Raw genomic sequence first — 26,057 nt, 5'->3', positions numbered from 1 at the left:
GCGTGAAAAACGCATTGGAAAAAACTGAACAACTGAACGCAATCGCAGACAAAACTGACTGAACTTGCTTGCAAAATGGTGGGAGTTTCACTGAACGCATCCGGAGCCAATCCGTCATGCTCGTGTGAAAAAGGCCTAAGATTTGTCATGCACCTTGTCATAAATTAGGCGCATCTATGGCAGTCCTTGTGCCTGGTGACTGTCATAGTTTTCTGCCAACATTTACACCTTTTTCCTGGTGTAAATGTTAGTAAATTTGCTGGGGTAGAAATCCGTACAACACCCCTGCTCCGCCACCGTCCCGCCCAACTGCTGGACATGGTCGGTTGAAAAAGGGACTTGTGACTATTTTTTTTAAACTACAATTGCTACAAGTTCCTTAAAAAAGGACCCCGGTGAATATCATAGGATACATAACCAAAGAAAGAATGCCACAAATCTTTTAGTTTAACTTATTTTAATTTTAATAAATAGCTAGAACAGTTTTCATTTGGTTTTTTTCTCGCTTCCTTTTTTTTCTTTGCTACAAGCTGCAACTCCCTCGGAGAGCTGGGATCAGAATAACATGACGCTGCAATTTACAAACCACCGACTGTGACTTCCACTGATGGAATAGACTGTGAGGGAAATACATTCTTAGTCCGGGTATTCTCCAGCTGTGTGACATTTTCCTTCACTTGAATGCTGGTCAAACAGGATAAATGGGAGGGGAGTGCTATAAAAAAAGATTGGAAGCAAAACCTAACAGGTACTTGGAAACAGAATAACAGCCCTTCGGTAACAGAGCCCTTGCATCACACCCGGCATACACCAGGATGGACGGACTTTGGGAAGGCGGGTGGAGATTTGGCAGTGATGTGTTTTAAGGAGACAAGATAGAAATGTTAGGAGGGGACAGATATGGAGAAAGTCTCAATGGATACGTGGGCTGAGATCTGACGGGTTTTCTGTAAAAAGCTCGTTTACTTTTACATCAGTTTTTCTTTTTCTGTTAAGAAAAAAATTGAAATAAATTAAATTAGCAAGAGATCCCTGATATCCATGAATGTCTTATTATATTATCTGCTTCTATTTCCTTGAGCCATAATAGATCAGAAAACACTGCAGATCCTTCCTTTAACCCTTTGCACACACATAAACAGTATAAATATGTATAATTACATATTTAATAAACAAACCACAATTATAAAAATGTACAAAGACTGGCATTTTAAGCCAGTCCTTGTTTCCACTCCTGTGCTGCCGAACCATGCATTTCATTTATCGACGTCATAATATAATATCGTCATAATTGCAACACACCTTTGACAGTCCAGCTCTTGTAAAAACGACTCCATTCCCTGACTGGAGTATTTTTTTTGCCAACATTTATGCCTGTTTCCAGGTATTAATCTTAGAAACGCACTTGCAACTCCCATGTGGCGAGGACGGTGTGAAAATTTTGTCCCACGGGTATTTAAAAAGTCACAAAACGGGATCTTGCAACTTTTTTTTTAATGCCAAGAACTGGCAAAGTGTTAGTATATAACCCCCATAATGTTTTCTGCAGCTGTATCCTCCAGTGTTGAGGTGATCTTCATTAACACTTTAGACATTATAATAATTGATCATTTCCAGTACATTGTGATTCGTCACTTACTTATCCTAAATATGACTCAGCACGCATTAACCACAGCATCTGTGGGTTTAGACAGAGGGAGGGAGCTCCCCCCTGTCCTCCGATCTAAGCCCTGACACCGAAATCGCAGAGATGTTTGGTTGCCATAACAACCTGGGGCTTTGTAAAGGCTCCCAATGCTGTCATAGCGGGCCTGAGGCGCAGCTTCACAGGGAGCCTGTCTCAATCCCATAGTATTTTATTGCAGTCCGTGGGACAAAGAATGAGAAGATTGCATGTTCAACTCCCCTAAAGGGGCTAAAAATGACACTAAAAAGAAATTAAAAAAAGTTTTAAAAATAAACACAAAATTATAAAAAACTGAAATTTCCAAATTTTACATATAAATAAACAATAAAATATAAACATAACAGGTATCACCACGTCCAAAAATGTCCGAATTATTAAATATCTAAATATTTTTCCTGTGTGGTGAACTCCGTAACGGGAAAAACATTTTTTTATCCTTGAGTCACAAATTTTTTATTTTTTTTAAATAGGATCAAAAAGTCGTACGTGTTAGAAAATGGTGATGCAAAGATTTTCTTTTATTTCTTAAAGGTTTTGAAGTAAAACATAAAACCATACACATTTGGTATATCTGTAATCGTACTGACCTGCAGAATAAGGACGTCATGGTATTTTTCGCACATAGAGAACGCCATATTATGAAAAAAATCCCTAAAACCTTGCCAAATTATTATTATTTTTTTCCCCTCACTTTCCAATACAAGATATGGTAATTTAAATGTTGGCATTAAAAAAATACAACTTGTCCCACAATCAATAATCCCCCATAGGACATTTGTGAACAGAAAATTAAAAAAGTTGGGGCCTTCGTAAGGTTAAAAGGAAAAGACAAAAATGCAAAAACAAAAAATGCCCAGGTCCTTAAAGGTTTTAGTTAGAAATTTTCCACTGTTTTGTTTCTACAGCGCCTCTGCAAACGATGCATTTCCATGGTAACCCTGTATAGTCTGAAGTTTATCCTCTACTGTGCTAATGTGCATTAGGCAGAAGAAGAGGACAAATGGAAGGCAGCATGACTGCAGGATCAGACTACACAGAGCTTGTCGTCTGGTACCGCGGAGCTAAAGAAACAAAGCTTTGCAAAAAAATTTGTGAAGGTGAACATAGCCTTTTAGAACTAATTTCACATTACCAAGACAGCGACAGACACATATGAAGTACTTGCTCCATTATGCACGCACTGAGACAACACACATAGCTGTCAGGTCCTGTAGCTACAGTACAGTGCCACCCCCATTGTAACGTGTGCGGTACGGCTCCATGGTAAGGATCCCCTATATTTTGCTGTTTAATGGGTTAAGAAGGGGTTTGGTGGTAGGGATGATCAGCACAGATAATAGTAGGGTGAAATGGAAAGACTATACATAGTAAGTGATGTGCGAAGAAACATTAATGAGAACTGTTAACGTCGTAAATAGTTAACATGTCCGTTATAATTAGTTCTCATTCATGGAAATGTGTATAAATGTAGGAAAATGCGTTGCGAAGAGTTACGAGTTTCATAGTAAAGCTGATATCCTTCCAGACATGAGCGCTGCATTGAATTTAGGAGTGTGAACTATATCGGCGTGGGTTTTTGGGAAGACGTGTTACGTTAGCGAAGTGATATTCATGGAGGGTGACAGTCAGTGATAAATGAGGGCACACCGTACAGGGGTTAGTTAATTGTACACATGAAAATGATGTTAAATGGAGAAGACAAACATGCAGATAGTGAGGAATGACGTTTATGAACGCATGCAACCGGGGGATACCTGTTAAACAGGAACAGGGAAGTGGTGAGGAAAGGATTATGCTATGAAAAAGGACAGAAAAGGTTAACAGTTTAATGTGAAGTCACTGTGAACGGGAAAGAAGGTAATAATTAGTATAACTGAGCCAGGTGTGTATGCCAGGGATGCACTACCTCCATATTGTATTATATTCATTGCAGCCTATACCGTATAGTTCCACAGTGCATCTTAAGACGCTATAGATACTTGTATCCTGGCATGTGTCCATATTCACCTTGTGCCGTGACCCAAGGTGTTAATTGATGATATAGTTGAATTTTGGACAAATCCGGATACGTTTTCATGAGACAGTGGCTAGTATAATGTTTTTATGGAGGCCATGATATGGAGGATAAAAAGAACACAGTGCATTTGGTCTATATTTTAGTTATTTTTAGAAAAGTGACTTTGCAGTATACGTTATGAGAAAATCTTTTGATATTTGACACAAATTGGGCATTGTAGACAAGTGTAAAGCACCTCCTCTGTTAAAACATAAGCTAGTTCTTACCTTCAAGGTAGTTACGGGCAACAAATTTCAAAAGTTCGTCCAATAGGATGACGGGGAAAGAAATCTTCAGGACAACAAACCACTTAGTGAAGTCCAGAGGTGTCAACTTGAAGATCATCTGAAGGATGAAAGGAAGATGTTAGGGTCGCAATTCCTGTAGAACTTTGTCTTGACACATCAGCTGCTTTAGTCTCCGTGACTTATGCATTTTTTTATTTTAAAGGTGACTTATGCATTTTTTTATTTTAAAGGAATAAAACATTGTGTTCAACTGCAGAATATACCATATGGTATAGCCAAAATATCCCATTGTACATATTTTACTCACTGGTAGGGGATCAACATAAAGGATCAGGAAGTGGAGGGACATGGAGAGGCAGATGGAGCCCAGCAGCCAAATGTTGACCCATGGGGGCATCCTGATCAGAGACTGGTTCTCTGAAAGACTATTGGAAAAAAAGAAATAAAGTTTGCAAATGATAGCAGAACAAGAAGGCAAGTTGATATTTAAAAGAAGACACACCAAGAGAGGTGCTACGTATGTGCACTAACCTGTTCAGAGCATTGCACATCTCAATGGTGACCAGCACGGACAGAGCCATGGTCATGGGGACTGGAGATTCAAAGATTTCACATTCAAGGCCTTCAAAGTCAGGATTGTCTTCTGTGCACTGCATGAAATGGCTCTGGGAAAGGAAGGCACAAGGCAAAATAATTTGGTATGACCATACTAGATAACTGGGACAGACGCAGATACCATCGTATTGTGGCCTGTAGTTGGCAACCATTGCTTACATAGAGGGGTTTTTATCGTATTAAATAAGATAAAACCAATAAAGAGCAAGAGTTGTAGAATAACGAAGAGACATGTTCTCACCAGCTGGTAGAAAGTCACCGAAGGTCCATCATCGGCACACATGAACCACCATGCTGCAGCACCTACAGTGGCGGCACCCACATAGCCTGCAAAAAATGAACATGTCTTGTCATTAACAGTTAAATGGTTTTATAGTTTTTAGAACAGAATAAGATGACTTTTTCTTGAAAAGTATGAAAGTAGTACTAGTTATATATTAAAATCACCTCCAATGGCCATGTAACGGAAGAACAGCCAGCCGCTGATGAGGGGCTCCTTGGGGCTACGGGGTGGTCTGTCCATGATGTCCAGGTCGGGGGGATTGAAGCCCAGGGCTGTAGCAGGCAGACCGTCAGTGACCAGGTTCACCCAAAGCAGTTGTACAGGGATCAAAGCCTCGGGCAGACCCAAAGCAGCAGTTAGGAAGATACTGTGCGACATAAGAGAGAGTGTTGTAATCAGTCCAAATGCTGGAAAAATACATTTTTTTTTAGCACAAAGTCAATAATAAACTCACCAGACGACCTCTCCTACGTTGGAAGAAATGAGGTAGCGGATAAATTGCTTCATGTTGTTGTAAATGGCACGACCCTCTTCTACTGCAGCCACAATGGTGGAGAAATTGTCATCAGCCAACACCATTTCAGAGGCTGTCTTAGCCACAGCGGTACCAGAACCCATGGCAATACCAATCTCAGCTTTCTTAAGAGCAGGGGCATCATTGACACCATCACCAGTCTGATAGAAGTGACAAACATATGCGTGAGAGACAGTGTGGGAAAAATATGAAATAATGGAAGTATGTAAAATTCTAAAGATGGATTCCTATTTCTATAAATTTAACCTACCATAGCTGTGATTTCATCAAAGGACTGCAGGAACTCAACGATCTTAGATTTGTGACTTGGCTCAACTCTGGCAAAGCAGGATGCATTTTTGCAGGCATGTCTTTGTTCTGCTGGGGGCAGATCATCAAATTCACGACCGGTGTAGGCACGTCCTGTTACATCATCATCCTCGCCAAAGATGCCAATACGACGACAGATGGCAATGGCTGTGCCCTTGTTATCACCGGTGATCATGATGACACGGATACCAGCTTCACGGCAAAGCTTGATTGAGCCCATGACTTCCTTGCGAGGGGGGTCCAGCATACCCACGCAGCCAACAAATGTCAGGTCAGTCTGTGGTTTAAACATGAACAAAAAGGATTCATGAATGGTCATTTTGCTTTGCATGCAGTACAGGGTCTTTGTGGATCACTACTGATTATTAAAGGGGTTTTTGTGGAAATTAAATATTAATAACGATCCAGCTCCTGGAACCCCACCATTCAGCTGTTTCAAGGGGCTCTAGTGCTCGGCCTCTTCATATTACACCAAACTCGGTATTGCACATTGTATAGTGGCTGTGCTTGGTGTTGCAGCTAAGTCCCATTCATTAGAATGATACCGGGCTGCACAAAGGCCATGTGACTGAATGACATGATGTCATGTCCAAGGGAGACATGACATCAAGCGCCTCAGCCTCTTCAAACAGCTTATTGACCAGAATGAGTCAGACTCCCCACTCATTAGACATTGATGACCTATTCTGAGGATAGGTCATCAGTATTTAATCCCAGAAATCCCTTTTAAAGTAAAAATAATTGGTGAGATAATGTGTATCACTAGCAAGATAGTGTTATTTTAGGTTTCCAAATTACCTCATAGTCAACAAACTTGGTAGCGTCCTCAAGAACCATGTCTTCTCTCTTTGGTGGGGTGTCTCTTGTGGCAAGAGCCAAGCAACGCAAGGTGTCTCTTCCTGTGCCCCACTCCTTGATTATAGACAGGATTTTATCCTTAATGGCAGAGGTGAAAGGTACCCGTGTTGTGCCCACACGCACATAGTTGCAACGGTCAATGACACCCTCTGGGGCACCCTGTTGTTTTGCAATAAAAAAAAAAGGAAAAATTAGGTCTCTAATGCATATGCTAGTGGAGTTTTAGCTAATACTCTATATTGCAAGAGATTGAATCCAATGGTGGGCCCCTGAACAAAGTGGGCCCCCTTGTCCCTCAACACCTGCCCAGGTGGCCCAGGGCAAAGTAGACTGACTTCACCAAATATAGATAGGCAGAGTACAGCACCTTACCAGGCTATCTTCATATAAAAAGCTGGGTGGATTAAAAAACTACCCAGTTTATAGATGTATCAGATGGCAGAGATGACTTGTATGTAGGTCCAGAGGCAGGCCAGCCAGTATCCTCTTTCATCATGGACCTGCCTTCTCAAAGTTGCTGCAGGCACCCCCATAATCAGCCATGTGCAAGCATAATATTTTAATGTAGCTTTACAAAGGGCCCCCAGAACTAATTTTACTGGGGGCACCTAAGCAGCCTAGTCCTACATATACACTAATGCAGTTTGTACTGGATAATAAGAATAGTTGGCTCCCCTGAATTCTTTGGATATCATTACAATAGCCTTGAATGTGTTATAAAATTATCTAAAAACCGATAACCCAGTGATTTAATTTTTCATGTTAGCATAATTTCCAGTATGAATATTGGTGTTTTGGAGATGGAAACATATTTTTGATCAGAAATTAGGTATTCGCCTCCATTACTACTTGACTATTTGGATTTGGGGGGGTACTATGTCTCCTTGGGGAGAGAGTGCCTTAATTGGCGTGAGGAGAACTATAGTCCATACACGTTCCTCTGAAAATCTGGAAAGAAAGGGATGCAAATGAGATCCTAACAAGCTCTGCCTCTAATGCCACCAGATGTAAGGCAAGATCCTGTGACTCGGATACTAAATAAGCCAGCAACTCTTCTGCAGACAGCTTGACTATTTGGATTTGGGGGTATTATCTCTCCTTGGGGAGAGAGCGCCTTAATCGGCGTGAGAAGACCTATAGTCCATACACGCGCCTCTGAAAATCTGGAAAGAAAGGGATGCAAATGAGGTCTTAACAAGCTCTGCCTTTAATGCCACCAGATGTAAGGCAAGATCCTGTGATTCGGATACTAAATAAGCCAGCAACTCTTCTGCAGACAGCATGACTATTTGGATTTGGGGGGTACTATCTCTCCTTGGGGAGAGAGCGCCTTAATCGGCATGAGGAGACCTATAGTCCATACACGCTCCTCTGAAAATCTGGAAAGAATGGGATGCAAATGAGGTCTTAACAAGCTCTGCCTTTAATGCCACCAGATGTAAGGCAAGATCCTGTGACTCGGATACTGAATAAGCCAGCAACTCTTCTGCAGACAGCTTGACTATTTGGAAATGGCTGTGATTATGTCATTGGTGCAATCTCTTCACCCTCAGTGTAGTTAAGGCTCAATGTATCTCTGATCTTACCTTCACAAACATCTTGTTACCAACTGCAGCTCTGGAAGCTTTGGCGGGTGTGCAGAAAACGGACATGGACTTCCGGTCACGGGAGAACTCCAGGGTGAATTCTTTCTTCATCAGCTGTTTAATAACCTAGAAGAATCCATTATGCATTAGATTTTTATTAAATGAGAGGGTCCTGATGGTTTACTACCAAGTAAGATATTCCTAACAAAATACACATTTGTTGTAGTTCATGTTTCAAAGGACATTTAATGCCCATAAAACATTGAAAAGCTGAAGTTTGATAGAGCGGTATCACAAGCGTCCGAGTGCGGTGGTCGATAAAACCACGATGGCATGTACTTGGGATAGTTTGTTTCATTGGATCATTAAGAAGCACATTGCTAGAAGAGAGTTAGGTTTCTTGTACATGACAAGTACAAGGCAGGTGTGTGGTATAGCATAGTCCTTGACACACTGCTGCCAGCTCGCTGAGTGTTACATAATTAGATTGCTATAATGGTAGAAGGCAGGCGGCTGGGATTGTATGTCAGAAGACGAGCAGTGCTTCTGGGAAATTAGAAGGCTATTTTTTCTCGTGCTGGAGGAACGTGATAAAGCACAGATTTAAGTTCCCTCGGATTAAAATTTGTTAATACTCAGCACCAAGCTTTAAAGGTGTTATATTGAAAAACAGTGTAGATCTGCCAGAACTTACAGAGTTACAGGCATTGGCACGCTCGACTTTAGACAGACTCTTTACTTCTGTGTTAAATACGTTCATCTTCTCAACAAGAGTTGTCAAAGCGGTCTCGGTGGCTTCTCCGACCTTCTCATACACTCCTTTGGTCTGAAAGGGAGGAAAAAAAAAGGTTACTCTGAAGAAATAATCTTTGTTTACCACATTTTGCATTTATATACCGAAACGGTATGTGCATGAAGCTTGCATTTTCCTCCTGTGCATACTTTCTTTGGGTTTCCCCAAAAAATTGGTTAATTGGCTCCTGCATGTTTTCGGGGGCCTTTGGGGGGGACAGGAACACTCCAAGTGCATTTTACATACAGGATAGTCGAAAGTTCTAAATAAATAATGGTTGCTAAAATAATGGAATTTAAAATAACAATAGAAATAATACCAAACACAATCTGACTTATTGTAGCAGAGTATGCTTTAAAAGGAAACAGTCACCACATACCTGCATATCAATCCAAATGATTGACTGCTGACTTCAACACATTCGCTCGGGGGCCCCATTGCAGAGATAGTCACCTTTTTATTTTATGCAAATCAGCTCCTTGGTGCACCTAAAGCTCCGCTCACATACCCCTCCAGCCCTCCACCACTTTGAGCAACAGGCAGGGCCAGGTAGTCCTCTTGCCTGGCCCTGTATTCTCATTACTGCACGCCGCTCACCTCACTGATAGGTGCACGCGCAATTACAGGCCTGATGCTTGCCAGGCAGAGTCTGTACTGTGCATGTGCCTTTGACGTTGCTCTCTTCCTGGTGTATAATGACGCAATTAGTTGCATGTGCATTACAGACTCCTTCTGAGTGCGTGCCGATCCCTAATTCGAACATGCAGTCATGCGAATACAAGGCGAGAAGATGTCGCCGCTGCCTGGCCCTGTGCCTCAAATCTGGGGGGAGGCGGGTCAGCATGGAAAGTAAGCGACACCAAGAAACTCATTTGCGTAAAATTGTATAAAATTAAAAACGGGATATTTCTGCAATGGACAAAGTGCGTTGAAATCAGAAGGACATTTAAGAAGTCATTTGGATTGATATGCGGGTGTGTAGTGACAGATTTCCTTTAAAGTGTAACTGTCATTCTTTTTTTTATTTTTGTAATGTGTAGGGGCAGTGATACTGAGCATTTTTGTAATATACTTTAATTACTAAAATCGTACATTTCTATTAGAAAAATAGCTCTAAAGTGACCCATTTTGAGCCTGAGCAACGCTCCTCTGTCTTCTGTTTACATAACACGGTCAATGTAAGCCTCCACTGTTATGTAAACAGAAGACAGAGGAGCGTTGCTAAGGCTCAAAATGGGTCACTTTAGAGCAATTTTTCTAATAGAAATGTACACTTTCAGTAGTGAAAGTATATTACAAAAATGGTCAGTGTCACTGCCCCTACACATTACAAAAATAAAAAAAAGAACGACTGTTACACTTTAATGCTTTTATTATTACCATAATTTAACGTTCTGCATTATCGCTCATGCAGTAAGTGTTAGATCAATCCAAACCACATCTGGTTAAACTAGGCGAATTCTACTTATCTCCGTTTTTACCTCGTTGAAGTCGAGAGAAGAGTCATTGCAAAGTGCACAGATTGTGGCCAATTCCACTAGCCCATCATATTGGCCGGCCTTCACAATCTTATCATTCTTCGTGCTGAGAGGACACCACAGAGAAAGACAAGGCCAGCCAGGTGTGGGTGGAGATGAGACAGAAGGAAGAAGTGAAAGAGAAGTATGACGACATGCAAAAATGAAGATCGCAAGCAGCGTTTGAGATGGCAAATTATAATGGCAAGGCAAAGGCAGTGGATGATATTGTGAAGGGGGGAAAGTGGTCGAGGTGAAGAGGAAACAGGAGTTTGTCCAGGAGAGAAAATAGATATGTACTGATGATCAATTGCATGAATCAATATTATCGAAAATGCCAGTTGTGAGTTTCCGTTTGCAGGTTATATGTTGGAGAGCTGACTTAATACAACTCCTTGGAGGTGTGTAGTGCATTTGTCATTAGTGACTTACACGTCTCCTTCAGGGGCGTAGGTGGATCCACCGATGCAGAACTCGTTTAGGGAGCAGACATCACCCTCAACTTTATCCATGACAAACATCTGTAAGAAACAAGAAATGGGATTTTATTTTCAATGTATTCTGCCCTCTCTTCTTAGGCTTGCGGCAGAGAAGTTCTATGGATCTGGCTGCTGCCTTCCCGCTGGCTCCCATTGACAATAATGGGGTACGGGAGAGATCCGGCCGCTACCCGGCAAATACACATGCAGAGAATCAGATAGACAAAAAAAATGTATGCGATTCCCGGCATTGTGAAATAAGTCTTAGTTCAAAGCCTCCGTCTAATCGTACCCTGCAGACAGACATCTGGTTGGTGGTCAGAGTTCCAGTCTTGTCAGAGCAAATGACTGATGTGCAGCCAAGAGTTTCCACAGAGGGTAAGCTTCTGACAATAGCGTTCTTCTTAGCCATACGTCTTGTGCCCAAGGCCAGACAAGTGGTGATTACAGCGGGGAGACCTGGCGATATAAAGAGTAATTAGATAGCGTATGGATAATACACGGTGCCATCATGACCCACCAGTAGTATACTACACCAACCTTCAGGAATGGCAGCTACAGCCAGAGCCACAGCAATCTTGAAGTAATAAATAGCTCCTTTGATCCAAGAGCCACCATGGATGGGGTCATTGAAGTGTCCAATGTTGATCATCCATACAGCAACGCAGATGAGGGAAATGACTTTGGACAGCTGCTCGCCAAACTCATCCAGTTTCTGCTGAAGTGGGGTCTTCTCTTGTTCTGTGGCTGCCATCTCGTCACGAATCTTACCAATTTCAGTGTTGGCTCCAGTGGCAATGACAACGCCAATAGCCTTACCAGCTCCTACGTTGGTACCCTAAGCAGGATCAAGAGGAAATTAAAATGCGACTAAGAAGAAAAAAAATATCAGACTTACAAAATTTTTTTTACAAAAATTAGGCAAATACATACGGAGAACAGCATGTTTTTCTTGTCCTGATTGACAGCTCTGGGGTCGGGGACAGTCTCTGTGTGTTTAATGACGGAGACAGACTCTCCTGTCAGGATGGACTGGTCAATACGCAGGGTGGTGGATTTAATGCTGATGAGTCTGATGTCAGCTGGAACTTTGTCACCAACTAAGAACAAGAGGAAATCATCAATATAAGCCACACGGATCTGCTTTATTTCTACAGTGCTTTACTGTATGCCTAGGAATCGAACTGAAAGAGTATTATCGGAAGCTAATACAGGTGAAACTCGAAAAATTTTAATATCGTGCAAAGTAAATTTATTTCAGTAATGCAACCTAAAAGGTGAAACTAACATATGAGACTCATTACATGCAAAGCGAGATATTTCAAGCTCAGGGGGTATGGAATAATTAGCTGACTAGAGTGTGACACTTTGAGCCTAGAATATTTGAATTTTAAGCTGCATTAATGCAATTCCTTTTAATTTACATTACTGAAATTAATTGACTTTTGCACGATATTCAAATGTTTCGAGTTTCACCTGTATTCTGTCGTCTCCGTAGAAAACCTTTACGTCAAGTAAAGCAGAACTATACTGCACCACGCTACCAAGAAAATGGATGCACGGCAACAACTCACCTGCTACTTCCACAATGTCACCAGGCACGATCACTCTTGCCTTGATTCTTTGTACTGATTTTCTGTCGCTGCGGTAAACTTTTCCCATTTCGGGCTCATATTCCTTAAGAGCTTCAATGGCATCTTCAGCGTTCCTTTCCTAGGTGGCAGAGATTTTGTAGGAAAATATTAATGTTGCACTCTATTCGTGCTCAGACTCAAAAAATGCGTTCCTGTTTTATTGGATGCCCTGGCCTATTGGCTAATCAAACGATAATTATATCACACTACTTGAAGTATTGACGCGGGCTGAGTATACTATTAAAAACCTTTGCTCTGAAGAGACCTCTTAAAATTGACTTTCGATCCAGAATTCCGCTCTAAGTGATACTTTGATGCAGCAATGATTTGTTTGCACGGTTGTAATTGAATGGATGAGACGGAGCTGAGGTCGGACTTAGCTGCAGTTGAAGAGTTGTTTACCTGCCAGACTCCTACAACTGCATTGGCGATGAGGATCAGCAGGATGACGAAGGGTTCCACAAAAGCTGTGACTGTCTCTTCACCTTCTTCAAACCAGGCCAGCACCTGCGAAGCGAGCACCATTACCACCCAGAACAGATTATTTTAGAACATAGAAGGAGCAAATGATTTTACTTTTAATTTTGTTACCAACGCACTACTTCAAAGATACATGCTATAGCCTAGACTCTACGCCGTAGAGGCTACACATTCAAATATTTTATTTTTGTTACTTGTGGTATTAATGCCGTTACACCTCTATAATACTCTCTTTAGTTGACATTGGTTTTTACCTTGAAAAAAAATGCTAGAGAAAGAAAGTAACAGTTTGTTCTGATTGCTTGGACCGTGAACCAGGCTGATCTTTTTTTTATTCGACTGTAGGGCTATAAGTTTGCCATTTTGTTAATTTTCCAGATATTGTGTCTGCCTCACTCGGTGTACTGAGCTGGGTGACAGCAGAACCCTTGTCATCATAAGCAGCGTCTTGAATTACCTTAGAGTAGATTTACAGCTATTTTATGGGGCCCTCCTATACTTCATGCAGCTGTTGCGCTTGCAAAACACATAGCCACCCGGGCCTGTCACTCAGATCTGCAAGGAACACCCTCTGTCTCCCCTGACCTCCCCTCTTGTGCTGGGCCTCCAGCTGTCTGACACTTGAGCTGGCCACTGGCTGGATCCAGTTATCTTCAAGACAAATTTAACCTGCAGAATGTGCCGCTCATTGGGAAAAGAAAAGGTCAGGGTTAGAGCTCAGTTAACTCTTTCACATAGCTCATATCATGATATCATGTGTGTCCTCGGCTTGACTAGGTTTCTGCTTGTTTGGCTATCGGATGTATTTCTCCGCAGTGTATATATATATATTTTTTGTAATGAGAACATAAAATATATAGAGAGACATTACAATAGGGGGTTTAGGGGTAGCTGTCGCACTTGAGCCTAGTGCCTAAAGAGGGCCTGTAGGATGTATTTCTCCACAGCAATAAACTAAAAGAGTCCAGACACAGAACATTATAGTATATATATATATATTTTATTTTTTTTGTAATGAGAACATAAAGTTTATAGAGAGACATTACAATAGGAGGTTTAGGGGTAGCTGTCGCACTTGTGCCTAGTGCCTAAAGAGGGCCTGTAGGATGTATTTCTCCACAGCAATAAACTAAAAGAGTCCAGACACAGAACATTATAGTATATATATATATATATATTTTTTTTTTTTTTTGTAATGAGAACATAAAGTTTATAGAGAGACATTACAATAGGGGGTTTAGGGGTAGCTGTCGCACTTGAGCCTAGTGCATAAAGAGGACCTGTAGGCCCCTTTGCCAGATGGAAGGCCACCTGACAAGTACCCATTACAGATTTGGCAATCAGGCCCAAGAACTTCTAGGGCTTTCAAGAAGTTTATGGGAAATGCGATGTAAAATGACATCCTCGTACCATGCAGCTAGTGCTGGAAAATGTATTATAGATTATTGCATCATATTATTTTTAGACTCAAAACTTTATGAATGTAGTACTATGCCTTCGATAATATACTTTGTTCCAGACCTTGCCTTTCACGTGTTCTACAACTACTTACAAGAGCTGTAAGTATGAGGTTATGGTCCTGTGTGATAAAGAGACCGTGTCTGCTGAAATCTTCCATACTCTGAACCCTGAGAGATGCCCTCAGCTCTGGAGAACCTTCACACAGATTGATGTATCTCGGACTGAGGACTGCCTGGTTATTGTCTCTGAACAGTTGATAAATCATTTTCATTACAAGTAAGCTAAAGTGACACAAAAAAATTTAAAAACTAAAGAAAACTTTTTTCCAATGTAGGAGGTGCCGTGAAGATTTTACTGGAATGCTGTACCCAGTAAAGAAGAATGAGAGATCTGCAACGTATACCTGTGTCTACCAGCGCAGTGCACATTACTATACATCTGCAAAATGTGCCATACTCCGTCTCATTCTGTTACTTTCATGGACTTTTTATTTAATTTCTTTTTTAATTGTCTTCAGTGGGAAATGCTCATGGTTAACCTTTTGAACTTAAAACGTTCATCCTCTGAATTTAATAGTAATAGATTTGAATAAAGTGGTTCTCTGGGCTATTTAGGGAATCTAGCCTTCCATTAATACTTAGCCCCCCATCGCTCTGCCAATGCCGGCTTTTCTTCTGCACGCTCATGGGATGTGGGCTCTTCCGCTAGGGTCTCTTCCTGTGCAGTTACCTAATAGTAAATGGGTGCAGCGGAAATGGTAGCACAATGGGGGAGGGGGGGGGGTAAGTACTAACCCTGTAGGAGAGAAGAAATGCTGGATTTCCTAAAACAAAACCTGAAAACCCCTTTAATCGGCCTATACCGGATGTTTTGTTCATTGTCTTGCACTTTTTTGAATATACACTAATCAATCACATTTTGACATTATTTTGCGTGCTGCTGCATGCTACTTTAAGTACTTACGAAAGATATGACGGCGGCCAGCAGCAGAATTCGGACAAGCAGATCTTCAAACTGTTCTGCGACTAGTTCCCAAATGGTCTTTCCTGTAGCGAGGAGACGAGCTGTGTCAACTATACATATTCTACCAGGCTGTACCCATATATATTCTGCCAGGCTGTACCCATATATATTGTACCAGGCTGTACCCATATATATTCTGCCAGGCTGTACCCATACATATTCTGCCAGGCTGTACCCATACATATTCTACCAGGCTATACCGATACATATCCTACCAGGCTGTACCCATATATATTCTACCAGGCTGTACCCATATATATTCTACCAGGCTGTACCCATACATATTCTACCAGGCTGTACTCATACATATTCTACCAGGCTGTACCCATATATATTCTACCAGGCTGTACCCATACATATTCTACCAGGCTATACCGATACATATCCTACCAGGCTGTACCCATATATATTCTACCAGGCTGTACCCATACATATTCTGCCAGGCTGTACCCATACATATTCTACCAGGCTATACCGATACATATCCTACCAGGCCGAACCCATACATATTCTACCAGGCTGTACCCATACATATTCTACCAGGCTGTACCCATACATATTCTACCAGGCTGTACCCATTTATATTCTACCAGGCTGTGCCCATTCATATTCTGCCAGGCTGTACCCAATCATATTCTACCAGGCTGTACCCATACATATTCTACCAGGCTGTACCCATACACATTCTACCAGGCCGTACCCATACACATTCTACCAGGCCGTACCCATACATATCCTACCAGGCTGTACCCATACATATTCTACCAGGCTGTACTCATACATATTCTACCAGGCTGTACCCATATATATTCTACCAGGCTGTACCCATACATATTCTACCAGGCTGTACCCATACACATTCTACCAGGCTGTACCCATACATATTATACCAGGCTGTACCCATACATATTCTACCAGGCTGTACCCATACATATTCTACCAGGCTGTACCCATATATATTCTACCAGGCTGTACCCATACATATTCTACCAGGCTGTACCCATACATATTCTACCAGGCTGTACCCATACACATTCTACCAGGCTGTACCCATACATATTATACCAGGCTGTACCCATACATATTCTACCAGGCTGTACCCATACACATTCTACCAGGCTGTACCCATACATATTATACCAGGCTGTACCCATACATATTCTGCCAGGCTGTACCCATACATATTCTACCAGGCTGTACCCATACACATTCTACCAGGCTGTACCCATACATATTCTACCAGGCCGAACCCATACATATTCTACCAGGCTGTACCCATACATATTCTACCAGGCTGTACCCATTCATATTCTTCCAGGCTGTACCCATACATATTCTACCAGACTGTACCCATACACATTCTACCAGGCTGTACCCATACATATTCTACCAGGCTGTACCCATTCATATTCTTCCAGGCTGTACCCATACATATTCTACCAGGCTGTACCCATACATATCCTACCAAGCTGTAGCCATACATATTCTGTCAGTCTGTACCCATACATATTCTACCAGGCTGTACCCATACACATTCTACCAGGCTGTACCCATACATATCCTACCAGGGTGTACCTATACATATCCTACCAGGCTGTACCCATACATATTATACCAGGCTGTACCCATACACATTCTTCCAGGCTGTACCCATACATATCCTACCAGGCCGAACCCATACATATTCTACCAGGCTGTACCCATACACATTCTACCAGGCTGTACCCATACACATTCTACCAGGCTGTACCCATACACATTCTACCAGGCTGTACCCATACACATTCTACCAGGCTGTACCCATACACATTCTACCAGGCTGTACCCATACACATTCTACCAGGCTGTACCCATACACATTCTACCAGGCTGTACCCATACACATTCTACCAGGCTGTACCCATACACATTCTACCAGGCTGTACCCATACATATTCTACCAGGCTGTACCCATACACATTCTACCAGGCTGTACCCATACACATTCTACCAGGCTGTACCCATACACATTCTACCAGGCTGTACCCATACACATTCTACCAGGCTGTACCCATACATATTCTACCAGGCTGTACCCATACACATTCTACCAGGCTGTACCCATACACATTCTACCAGGCTGTACCCATACATATTCTACCAGGCTGTACCCATACATATTCTACCAGGCTGTACCCATACACATTCTACCAGGCTGTACCCATTCATATTCTACCAGGCTGTACCCATTCATATTCTACCAGGCTGTACCCATACACATTCTACCAGGCTGTACCCATTCATATTCTACCAGGCTGTACCCATTCATATTCTACCAGGGCTGTACCCATACACATTCTACCAGGCTGTACCCATATATATTCTACCAGGCTGTACCCATATATATTCTACCAGGCTGTACCCATACACATTCTACCAGGCTGTACCCATACATATTCTACCAGGCTGTACCCATACATATTCTACCAGACTGTACCCATTCATATTCTTCCAGGCTGTACCCATTCATATTCTTCCAGGCTGTACCCATACATATTATACCAGGCTGTACCCATACATATTATACCAGGCTGTACCCATACATATTATACCAGGCTGTACCCATACATATCCTACCAGGCTGTACCCATACATATTATACCAGGCTGTACCCATACACATTCTACCAGGCTGTACCCATACATATTCTACCAGGCTGTACCCATTCATATTCTTCCAGGCTGTACCCATACACATTCTACCAGGCTGTACCCATACATATTCTACCAGGCTGTACCCATACACATTCTACCAGGCTGTACCCATACATATTCTACCAGGCTGTACCCATTCATATTCTTCCAGGCTGTACCCATACATATTCTACCAGGCTGTACCCATACATATCCTACCAAGCTGTAGCCATACATATTCTGTCAGTCTGTACCCATACATATTCTACCAGGCTGTACCCATACACATTCTACCAGGCTGTACCCATACATATCCTACCAGGGTGTACCTATACATATCCTACCAGGCTGTACCCATACATATTATACCAGGCTGTACCCATACACATTCTTCCAGGCTGTACCCATACATATCCTACCAGGCCGAACCCATACATATTCTACCAGGCTGTACCCATACACATTCTACCAGGCTGTACCCATACATATTCTACCAGGCTGTACCCATACACATTCTACCAGGCTGTACCCATACACATTCTACCAGGCTGTACCCATACACATTCTACCAGGCTGTACCCATACATATTCTACCAGGCTGTACCCATACACATTCTACCAGGCTGTACCCATACACATTCTACCAGGCTGTACCCATACACATTCTACCAGGCTGTACCCATACACATTCTACCAGGCTGTACCCATACACATTCTACCAGGCTGTACCCATACATATTCTACCAGGCTGTACCCATACACATTCTACCAGGCTGTACCCATACACATTCTACCAGGCTGTACCCATACATATTCTACCAGGCTGTACCCATACATATTCTACCAGGCTGTACCCATACACATTCTACCAGGCTGTACCCATTCATATTCTACCAGGCTGTACCCATTCATATTCTACCAGGCTGTACCCATACACATTCTACCAGGCTGTACCCATTCATATTCTACCAGGCTGTACCCATTCATATTCTACCAGGGCTGTACCCATACACATTCTACCAGGCTGTACCCATATATATTCTACCAGGCTGTACCCATATATATTCTACCAGGCTGTACCCATACACATTCTACCAGGCTGTACCCATACATATTCTACCAGGCTGTACCCATACATATTCTACCAGACTGTACCCATTCATATTCTTCCAGGCTGTACCCATTCATATTCTTCCAGGCTGTACCCATACATATTATACCAGGCTGTACCCATACATATTATACCAGGCTGTACCCATACATATTATACCAGGCTGTACCCATACATATCCTACCAGGCTGTACCCATACATATTATACCAGGCTGTACCCATACACATTCTACCAGGCTGTACCCATACATATTCTACCAGGCTGTACCCATTCATATTCTTCCAGGCTGTACCCATACACATTCTACCAGGCTGTACCCATACATATTCTACCAGGCTGTACCCATTCATATTCTTCCAGGCTGTACCCATACATATTCTACCAGGCTGTACCCATACATATTCTGTCAGTCTGTACCCATAGATATTCTACCAGGGCTGTACCCATACATATTCTACCAGGCTGTACCCATACACATTCTACCAGGCTGTACCTATACATATCCTACCAGGCTGTACCCATACATATTCTACCAGGCCCAACCCATACATATTCTACCAGGCTGTACCCATACATATTCTACCAGGCTGTACCCATACACATTCTACCAGGCTGTACCCATACACATTCTACCAGGCTGTACCCATACACATTCTACCAGGCTGTACCCATTCATATTCTACCAGGCTGTACCCATTCATATTCTACCAGGCTGTACCCATACATATTCTACCAGGCTGTACCCATACACATTCTACCAGGCTGTACCCATTCATATTCTACCAGGCTGTACCCATTCATATTCTACCAGGCTGTACCCATACGCATTCTACCAGGCTGTACCCATAGATATTCTACCAGGGCTGTACCCATACACATTCTACCAGGCTGTACCCATATATATTCTACCAGGCTGTACCCATACACATTCTACCAGACTGTACCCATTCATATTCTTCCAGGCTGTACCCATTCATATTCTACCAGGCTGTACCCATACATATTATACCAGGCTGTACCCATACATATTATACCAGGCTGTACCCATACATATTATACCAGGCTGTACCCATACATATCCTACCAGGCTGTACCCATACATATTATACCAGGCTGTACCCATACACATTCTTCCAGGCTGTACCCATACATATTCTACCAGGCTGTACCCATACATATTCTACCAGGCCGAACCCATACATATTCTACCAGGCTGTACCCATACATATTCTACCAGGCTGTACCCATACACATTCTACCAGGGCTGTACCCATACATATTCTACCAGGCCGTACCCATACATATCCTACCAGGCTGTACCCATTCATTTTCTACCAGGCTGTACCCATATACATTCTACCAGGCTGTACCCATACATATTTTACCAGGCCGAACCCATACATATTCTACCAGGCTGTACCCATACACATTCTACCAGGCTGTACCCATACACATTCTACCAGGCTGTACCCATACATATTCTACCAGGCTGTACCCATACACATTCTACCAGGCTGTACCCATATATATTCTACCAGGCTGTACCCATACATATTCTACCAGGCTGTACCCATACATATTCTACCAGGCTGTACCCATACACATTCTACCAGGCTGTACCCATACATATTCTACCAGGCTGTACCCATACACATTCTACCAGGCTGTACCCATTCATATTCTACCAGGCTGTACCCATTCATATTCTACCAGGCTGTACCCATACACATTCTACCAGGCTGTACCCATTCATATTCTACCAGGGCTGTACCCATACATATTTTACCAGGCCGAACCCATACATATTCTACCAGGCTGTACCCATACACATTCTACCAGGCTGTACCCATACACATTCTACCAGGCTGTACCCATACATATTCTACCAGGCTGTACCCATACACATTCTACCAGGCTGTACCCATATATATTCTACCAGGCTGTACCCATACATATTCTACCAGGCTGTACCCATACATATTCTACCAGGCTGTACCCATACACATTTTACCAGGCTGTACCCATACATATTCTACCAGGCTGTACCCATACACATTCTACCAGGCTGTACCCATTCATATTCTACCAGGCTGTACCCATTCATATTCTACCAGGCTGTACCCATACACATTCTACCAGGCTGTACCCATTCATATTCTACCAGGGCTGTACCCATACACATTCTACCAGGCTGTACCCATATATATTCTACCAGGCTGTACCCATATATATTCTACCAGGCTGTACCCATATATATTCTACCAGGCTGTACCCATACACATTCTACCAGGCTGTACCCATACACATTCTAACAGGCTGCACCCATATATATTCTACCAGGCTTTACCCATACATATTCTACCAGGCTGTACCCATACACATTCTACCATGCTGTACCCATACACATTCTACCAGGCTGTACCCATACACATTCTAACAGGCTGCACCCATATATATTCTACCAGGCTGTACCCATACATATTCTACCAGGCTGTACCCATACACATTCTACCAGGCTGTACCCATACACATTCTACCAGGCTGTACCCATACACATTCTACCATGCTGTACCCATACACATTCTACCAGGCTGTACCCATACACATTCTAACAGGCTGCACCCATATATATTCTTCCAGGCTGTACCCATACATATTCTACCAGGCTGTACCCATACATATTCTACCAGGCTGTACCACTTTTCACACGTCAAACACTAGAATATCTTGAACTCGTGCTATATTCAGTAAAGCACGCGGCTTACCCTCCTCAGCTGGGAGCTCTGATCCAGGACAGCAGTAGAGAGAAAAAGAAAAGAAAGTCAGTGTTCATCCCGGTTATTATCAAGGAACGTCACCAATATTTTATTTGCAGATATCCTTATAACCAGGTAATGTCTGTGCACTAATCTGGACTGTAGGCCTGTTGTCAAACCTAAGGACAATACACGAAGGACTAGACCTTCCAGAGGACATGAAATCTCTGACAATGAGTCGAATCACAATTATCATAATTGCATCAAATTAGAATTTTATTCTTAATTTTTTAACTTATGTTTAATTGACATTTTTCATCTGACATCAGACTGTTCTATAAGTTGATGAGGCGGCTCATACATGTAATGTTCTACAGTCAGAGCTATAACTTCTCCACAAGATTTAGAGGAGACATGTTCTGGGACAATGAGCCTCGTAGTTAATCGTTAAAGATGAAGGAAATGTGTTGTCGAATGGCCGTGGTGATGATGATGTGAGCGTAAGAGGGTATCCTGAGGGTTGTATGACAGCTTTATAAATCCTGCTGTCAGTTTGTGTCATGCTGATACTATGTTTGAGCCTCATGCGAAGGGAACAGAATGCTCTCGGACACCAATCTCTGGATCTTGCACCATACTGTGTGATGCGAGCCAACGTGCGGGTGCACAAGCCCTCAAGTGCCCTTTAACCTACTCACCTCCAGAAAGTATGCAAAAGAAATTGATATTAATAATTAATAAATCGATGGATGTTAAAATTACCTGTAAAATCAGTTTTCATTTTTTCTGATATGGGATAACACAGGGTGAATCTCGAAAAAATTTGAATATCGTGCAAAATGTCTGGTGAAGGTTCTCATGGTATATCTGTAAAGAATAAATCAAGGCAACTGGACTTACTGTAGGAACTTCTACAGTAAGTCCAGTTGCCTTGATTTATTCTTTACAGATAATATCGTGCGAAGTTCATTTATTTCAGTAATGCAACCTAAAAGGTGAAACTAGCAACAGGCAAAGCGAGATATTTCAAGCCTTTATTTGTTAGGATTTGGATGATTATGGCTTACAGCTTATGAAAACCCCAAAGTCACAATCTCAGGTCCCCTTCGCTCAGGGGGTATGGATTAATTAGCTGACTAGAGTGTGACACTTTGAGCCGAGAATATTGAACCTTTTCACAAAATTCTAATTTTAATTTGCATTACTGAAATAAATGGACTTTCGCACCATATTCTAATTTTTCCAGTTTCACCTGTACATCATTTTAAATCCGTAATCGAATTATAAAAGAAGATTAATGTTGTTACTGGAAGCTATAAATGTGTGACTCTTGTCTCGCTGTCCGGCCGGCGCGCTGTAAGAGAAGCTAACACTCGGGCGGCAGCTGTTATAAGACCGAGTAAAAAGCATTTTAGTGATGGTCACAACATTCCATATAATTCTAACCGTTTAGCAGTAAATGTGCGTTTGGCTCTGTATCTAGCGCTCCAGCTCTAGTATTACCAATATGTCTATATATAGAGATGCATGACTTATTATGAAAGTATTTAGGGACACACTGTCTGACATTGAGATTGGGAAGACCATAGGAAGGATCTTGTCTTTCAGCAATTTGCAGCCTGGGACTCTCTTGAAGGACACAACGGAGATGGCTGTATAAGGAGAGTGACCTCATGGGCTGGATCTAACACCCCAATACAAAAATACTTCTCTCTGCCACATGAGAAGCCTTCTAGGTTACAATGTATAGCGTTCGGTATATTTCACTACCTATATGCCCCCATTATGGAGACACCGACATCTATACATGTCACCTGATACGTACAGAATGTTCAGTATGCAGGTTCAGCCCTTGGTGTGGAGGACATATGTTCTCCCATCTACACCTATGTACCACATATTTTGTAATCCTGTACATTTTCAGGAATTTGTTATTCAGGGACTTCTAATCTTGGAGACACTTAGATCTTCTCGCTGGAAGTAGATTATTCACATATGGCCTGTATGTATCGTGATTTCCGCAGATTGTCCGTATCGCATCTGCATTTTTTGAGGACCCATCGAACAGTCTGCTATTTAGGACCTGTTCCGTCGTCTTGCGGAACAGACATACGGATGCGGAAAGCACGCGGATCGTCTGTGTGCTTTCATTTTCCATACGTCTGCTCTGCAAATAGAGGAGTATGACTATGTCCGCAATATACGGACCGTGGAAGTCAATTGGTGCGCCCAAAAAAAAAAAGACCAAAACAGATACATTTGTGTGAGCGATGCCTAAAAGACACCAGTGAATGAGTGGAGTGCGTGGATTGACAAGACAAAGACCATACCGCTGCCATTCTGCTCTGCCAGCTTATGGAGCTTTGATTGCAAGAATGTGACATTTACAGAGATCCCCCTCATTGTCCCCCCGGACTAGTAAAAGATAATCATAGCAACTCTGTAATAAACCTTCTTTCGTACATGCAAGTCGCTACTAATGCAAACCTTGTAGTAAACATCTGAGGCAACAGAAAATATAAGACGTGTACAAGAAGACGAGGAGATAAGTCACTACAGACTATCACTCCCAGCAGGGTGACAAGAGGCACAGAACAGATGTCCTCAACTTCACAGGCAGCTCAATGCAAAGTACATCACTTACACTTTGAAAAGAAAGATCTGCCGATATGGCCTCTCTAAGTCTGCAGATGACCAGACATGTCTACCGCTCGGACTACTTCCCTCTAATTTAGGCATCTACGCATTTTACTCGTCTACAGAATTGCAGAATTCTCGAACCCAATGTAAAACAAAACTGTCATTCGTTCGTCAAAGCATGCAGAAGTGAGCGCAGTAATGCTTCCTGCCCGCGTGCGCCATTCACTAATATTTTGCCTTACTCCGGTCCAACATCCCGAGCTGGATGAATTTATTTTTTCGGCCTTATGTACTATGTTATATTGATGCGGTGTAATATGTGGATTAAGTGTGCTCGTTAAGCGGCGGTGACCCGTTTTGTCCTCCGCGCTCTAGTTTGCTTTATGCACTTGTCCTTTATATTGTCTGTGCACAGCGCTATGGAATGAATGGCGCCTTAATAATAATAATAATAATAATAATAAATAAAAATAAAATGTAGTTATGTTTGCCTATGAGTTTGAGTTGCTCGTAGATGACATCTATGATATCTCACATGGTTTGTGGTCGTGTTAGTGTCAGTAAGAGCTAGTACCCAAGAGATATACAGTATAACGATAGGGGTGACAACGTACCATTGGGTCCAAACTTCTCAAAGTTCTTCTTAACTTGTTCGAGTGACAAGCCTGTATTTTCATCGACCCCAAAATAGGCGAGGCATTCCTCTGTGGATTTCATATGCGCGTTCTCCATCTTTCCCTTTCAGCCCTGCCGCAAAGGGCTCACGTTGTCCTTTAGATAAAGTGGCCTATTTCCCCCACCTCTCGTGGTGAACAGTCTTATGGCGGGCAGGACTCCCTTTATTCTTCTGCTGAGTATTGCAGAGGATTCTTGCTTAAAAGACGACCCGTGGCTCAACAGCTCATCTCCTGCTCTGTCCTTAGCAGGAATCTGGATCACCCTTCACCCTGGACCCCACACAGAAGCTGTCAGAGAGAACCTTTGCTGGAGAGGCGCTTATAAGAGGGTTCGCAAGCCCACTCCCCTACTTGGTGCTTGGATTGGTCAGGGCGAGTGCTGATGTCACTTCGTGCATTATTCCCCCTTGTCCAGCCCTTTGCAGAAAGGAGACCCTCTTTGGTTTTTTGTTTTTGCTGACTTGATATGAGACTCGTAGGCGTGTTGCACTCACTCACTCACACACACGAACTTGTCACTCAAAGTCCAGGACAAGCTTGTAAGAGAAGCCGGTGGGTGTCCCTCCCGCAGATCACAGCCTGGCAAGCCTTCGCCTATCCTCTTGCACTAAACCCATTCAAGTTATTTTTGTCAC

General features: G+C 42.4%; 1 protein-coding gene across 2 annotated transcripts; it reads right to left on the bottom strand.

Annotated features, from left to right (window-relative positions):
- Positions 1-440: 440 nt before the first annotated feature.
- Positions 441-25,721, bottom strand: ATP2A1 (ATPase sarcoplasmic/endoplasmic reticulum Ca2+ transporting 1). Of its 2 annotated transcripts, XM_040439357.1 has the most exons (22): positions 25,360-25,696; positions 22,115-22,132; positions 15,505-15,587; positions 13,003-13,107; positions 12,541-12,679; positions 11,900-12,066; positions 11,507-11,804; positions 11,259-11,425; positions 10,920-11,008; positions 10,452-10,554; positions 8,872-9,003; positions 8,178-8,303; positions 6,532-6,750; positions 5,675-6,010; positions 5,344-5,564; positions 5,054-5,256; positions 4,848-4,933; positions 4,523-4,656; positions 4,299-4,416; positions 3,971-4,088; positions 3,442-3,482; positions 441-988 (listed from the first exon to the last, which is right to left on the bottom strand). In XM_040439357.1, the coding sequence occupies exons 1-21, from the start codon at positions 25,475-25,477 to the stop codon at positions 3,478-3,480; spliced, it is 2,985 nt and encodes a 994-aa protein (XP_040295291.1). In that variant the 5' UTR covers positions 25,478-25,696; the 3' UTR covers positions 441-988; positions 3,442-3,477. The 2 variants fall into 2 exon arrangements, with proteins under 2 accessions (XP_040295291.1, XP_040295290.1); XM_040439356.1 differs by lacking the exon at positions 3,442-3,482 and having other exon boundaries at positions 25,360-25,721.
- Between the last annotated feature and the right edge of the window lie 336 nt (positions 25,722-26,057).

The sequence above is a fragment of the Bufo bufo genome, chromosome 7 (genome assembly GCF_905171765.1).
Source record: "Bufo bufo chromosome 7, aBufBuf1.1, whole genome shotgun sequence".
NCBI classification, from domain to species: Eukaryota; Metazoa; Chordata; class Amphibia; order Anura; family Bufonidae; genus Bufo; species Bufo bufo.
The sequence above is the reverse complement of the archived record's forward strand: the minus strand, read 5'-3'. Positions and strand labels throughout refer to the sequence as shown.

Bases quoted from the DNA above. Each gene is read 5' to 3' on its own strand.
- ATP2A1 (XM_040439356.1), bottom strand. From the start codon at position 25,477: ATGGAGAACGCGCATATGAAATCCACAGAGGAATGCCTCGCCTATTTT. The intron at 8,304-8,871 runs GTAAGTTCTGGC...GGATTCTTCTAG, and splicing joins GTGCCAATGCCTGTAACTCT to GTTATTAAACAGCTGATGAA. The intron at 6,011-6,531 runs GTAATTTGGAAA...TTTAAACCACAG, and splicing joins CCAAGTTTGTTGACTATGAG to ACTGACCTGACATTTGTTGG.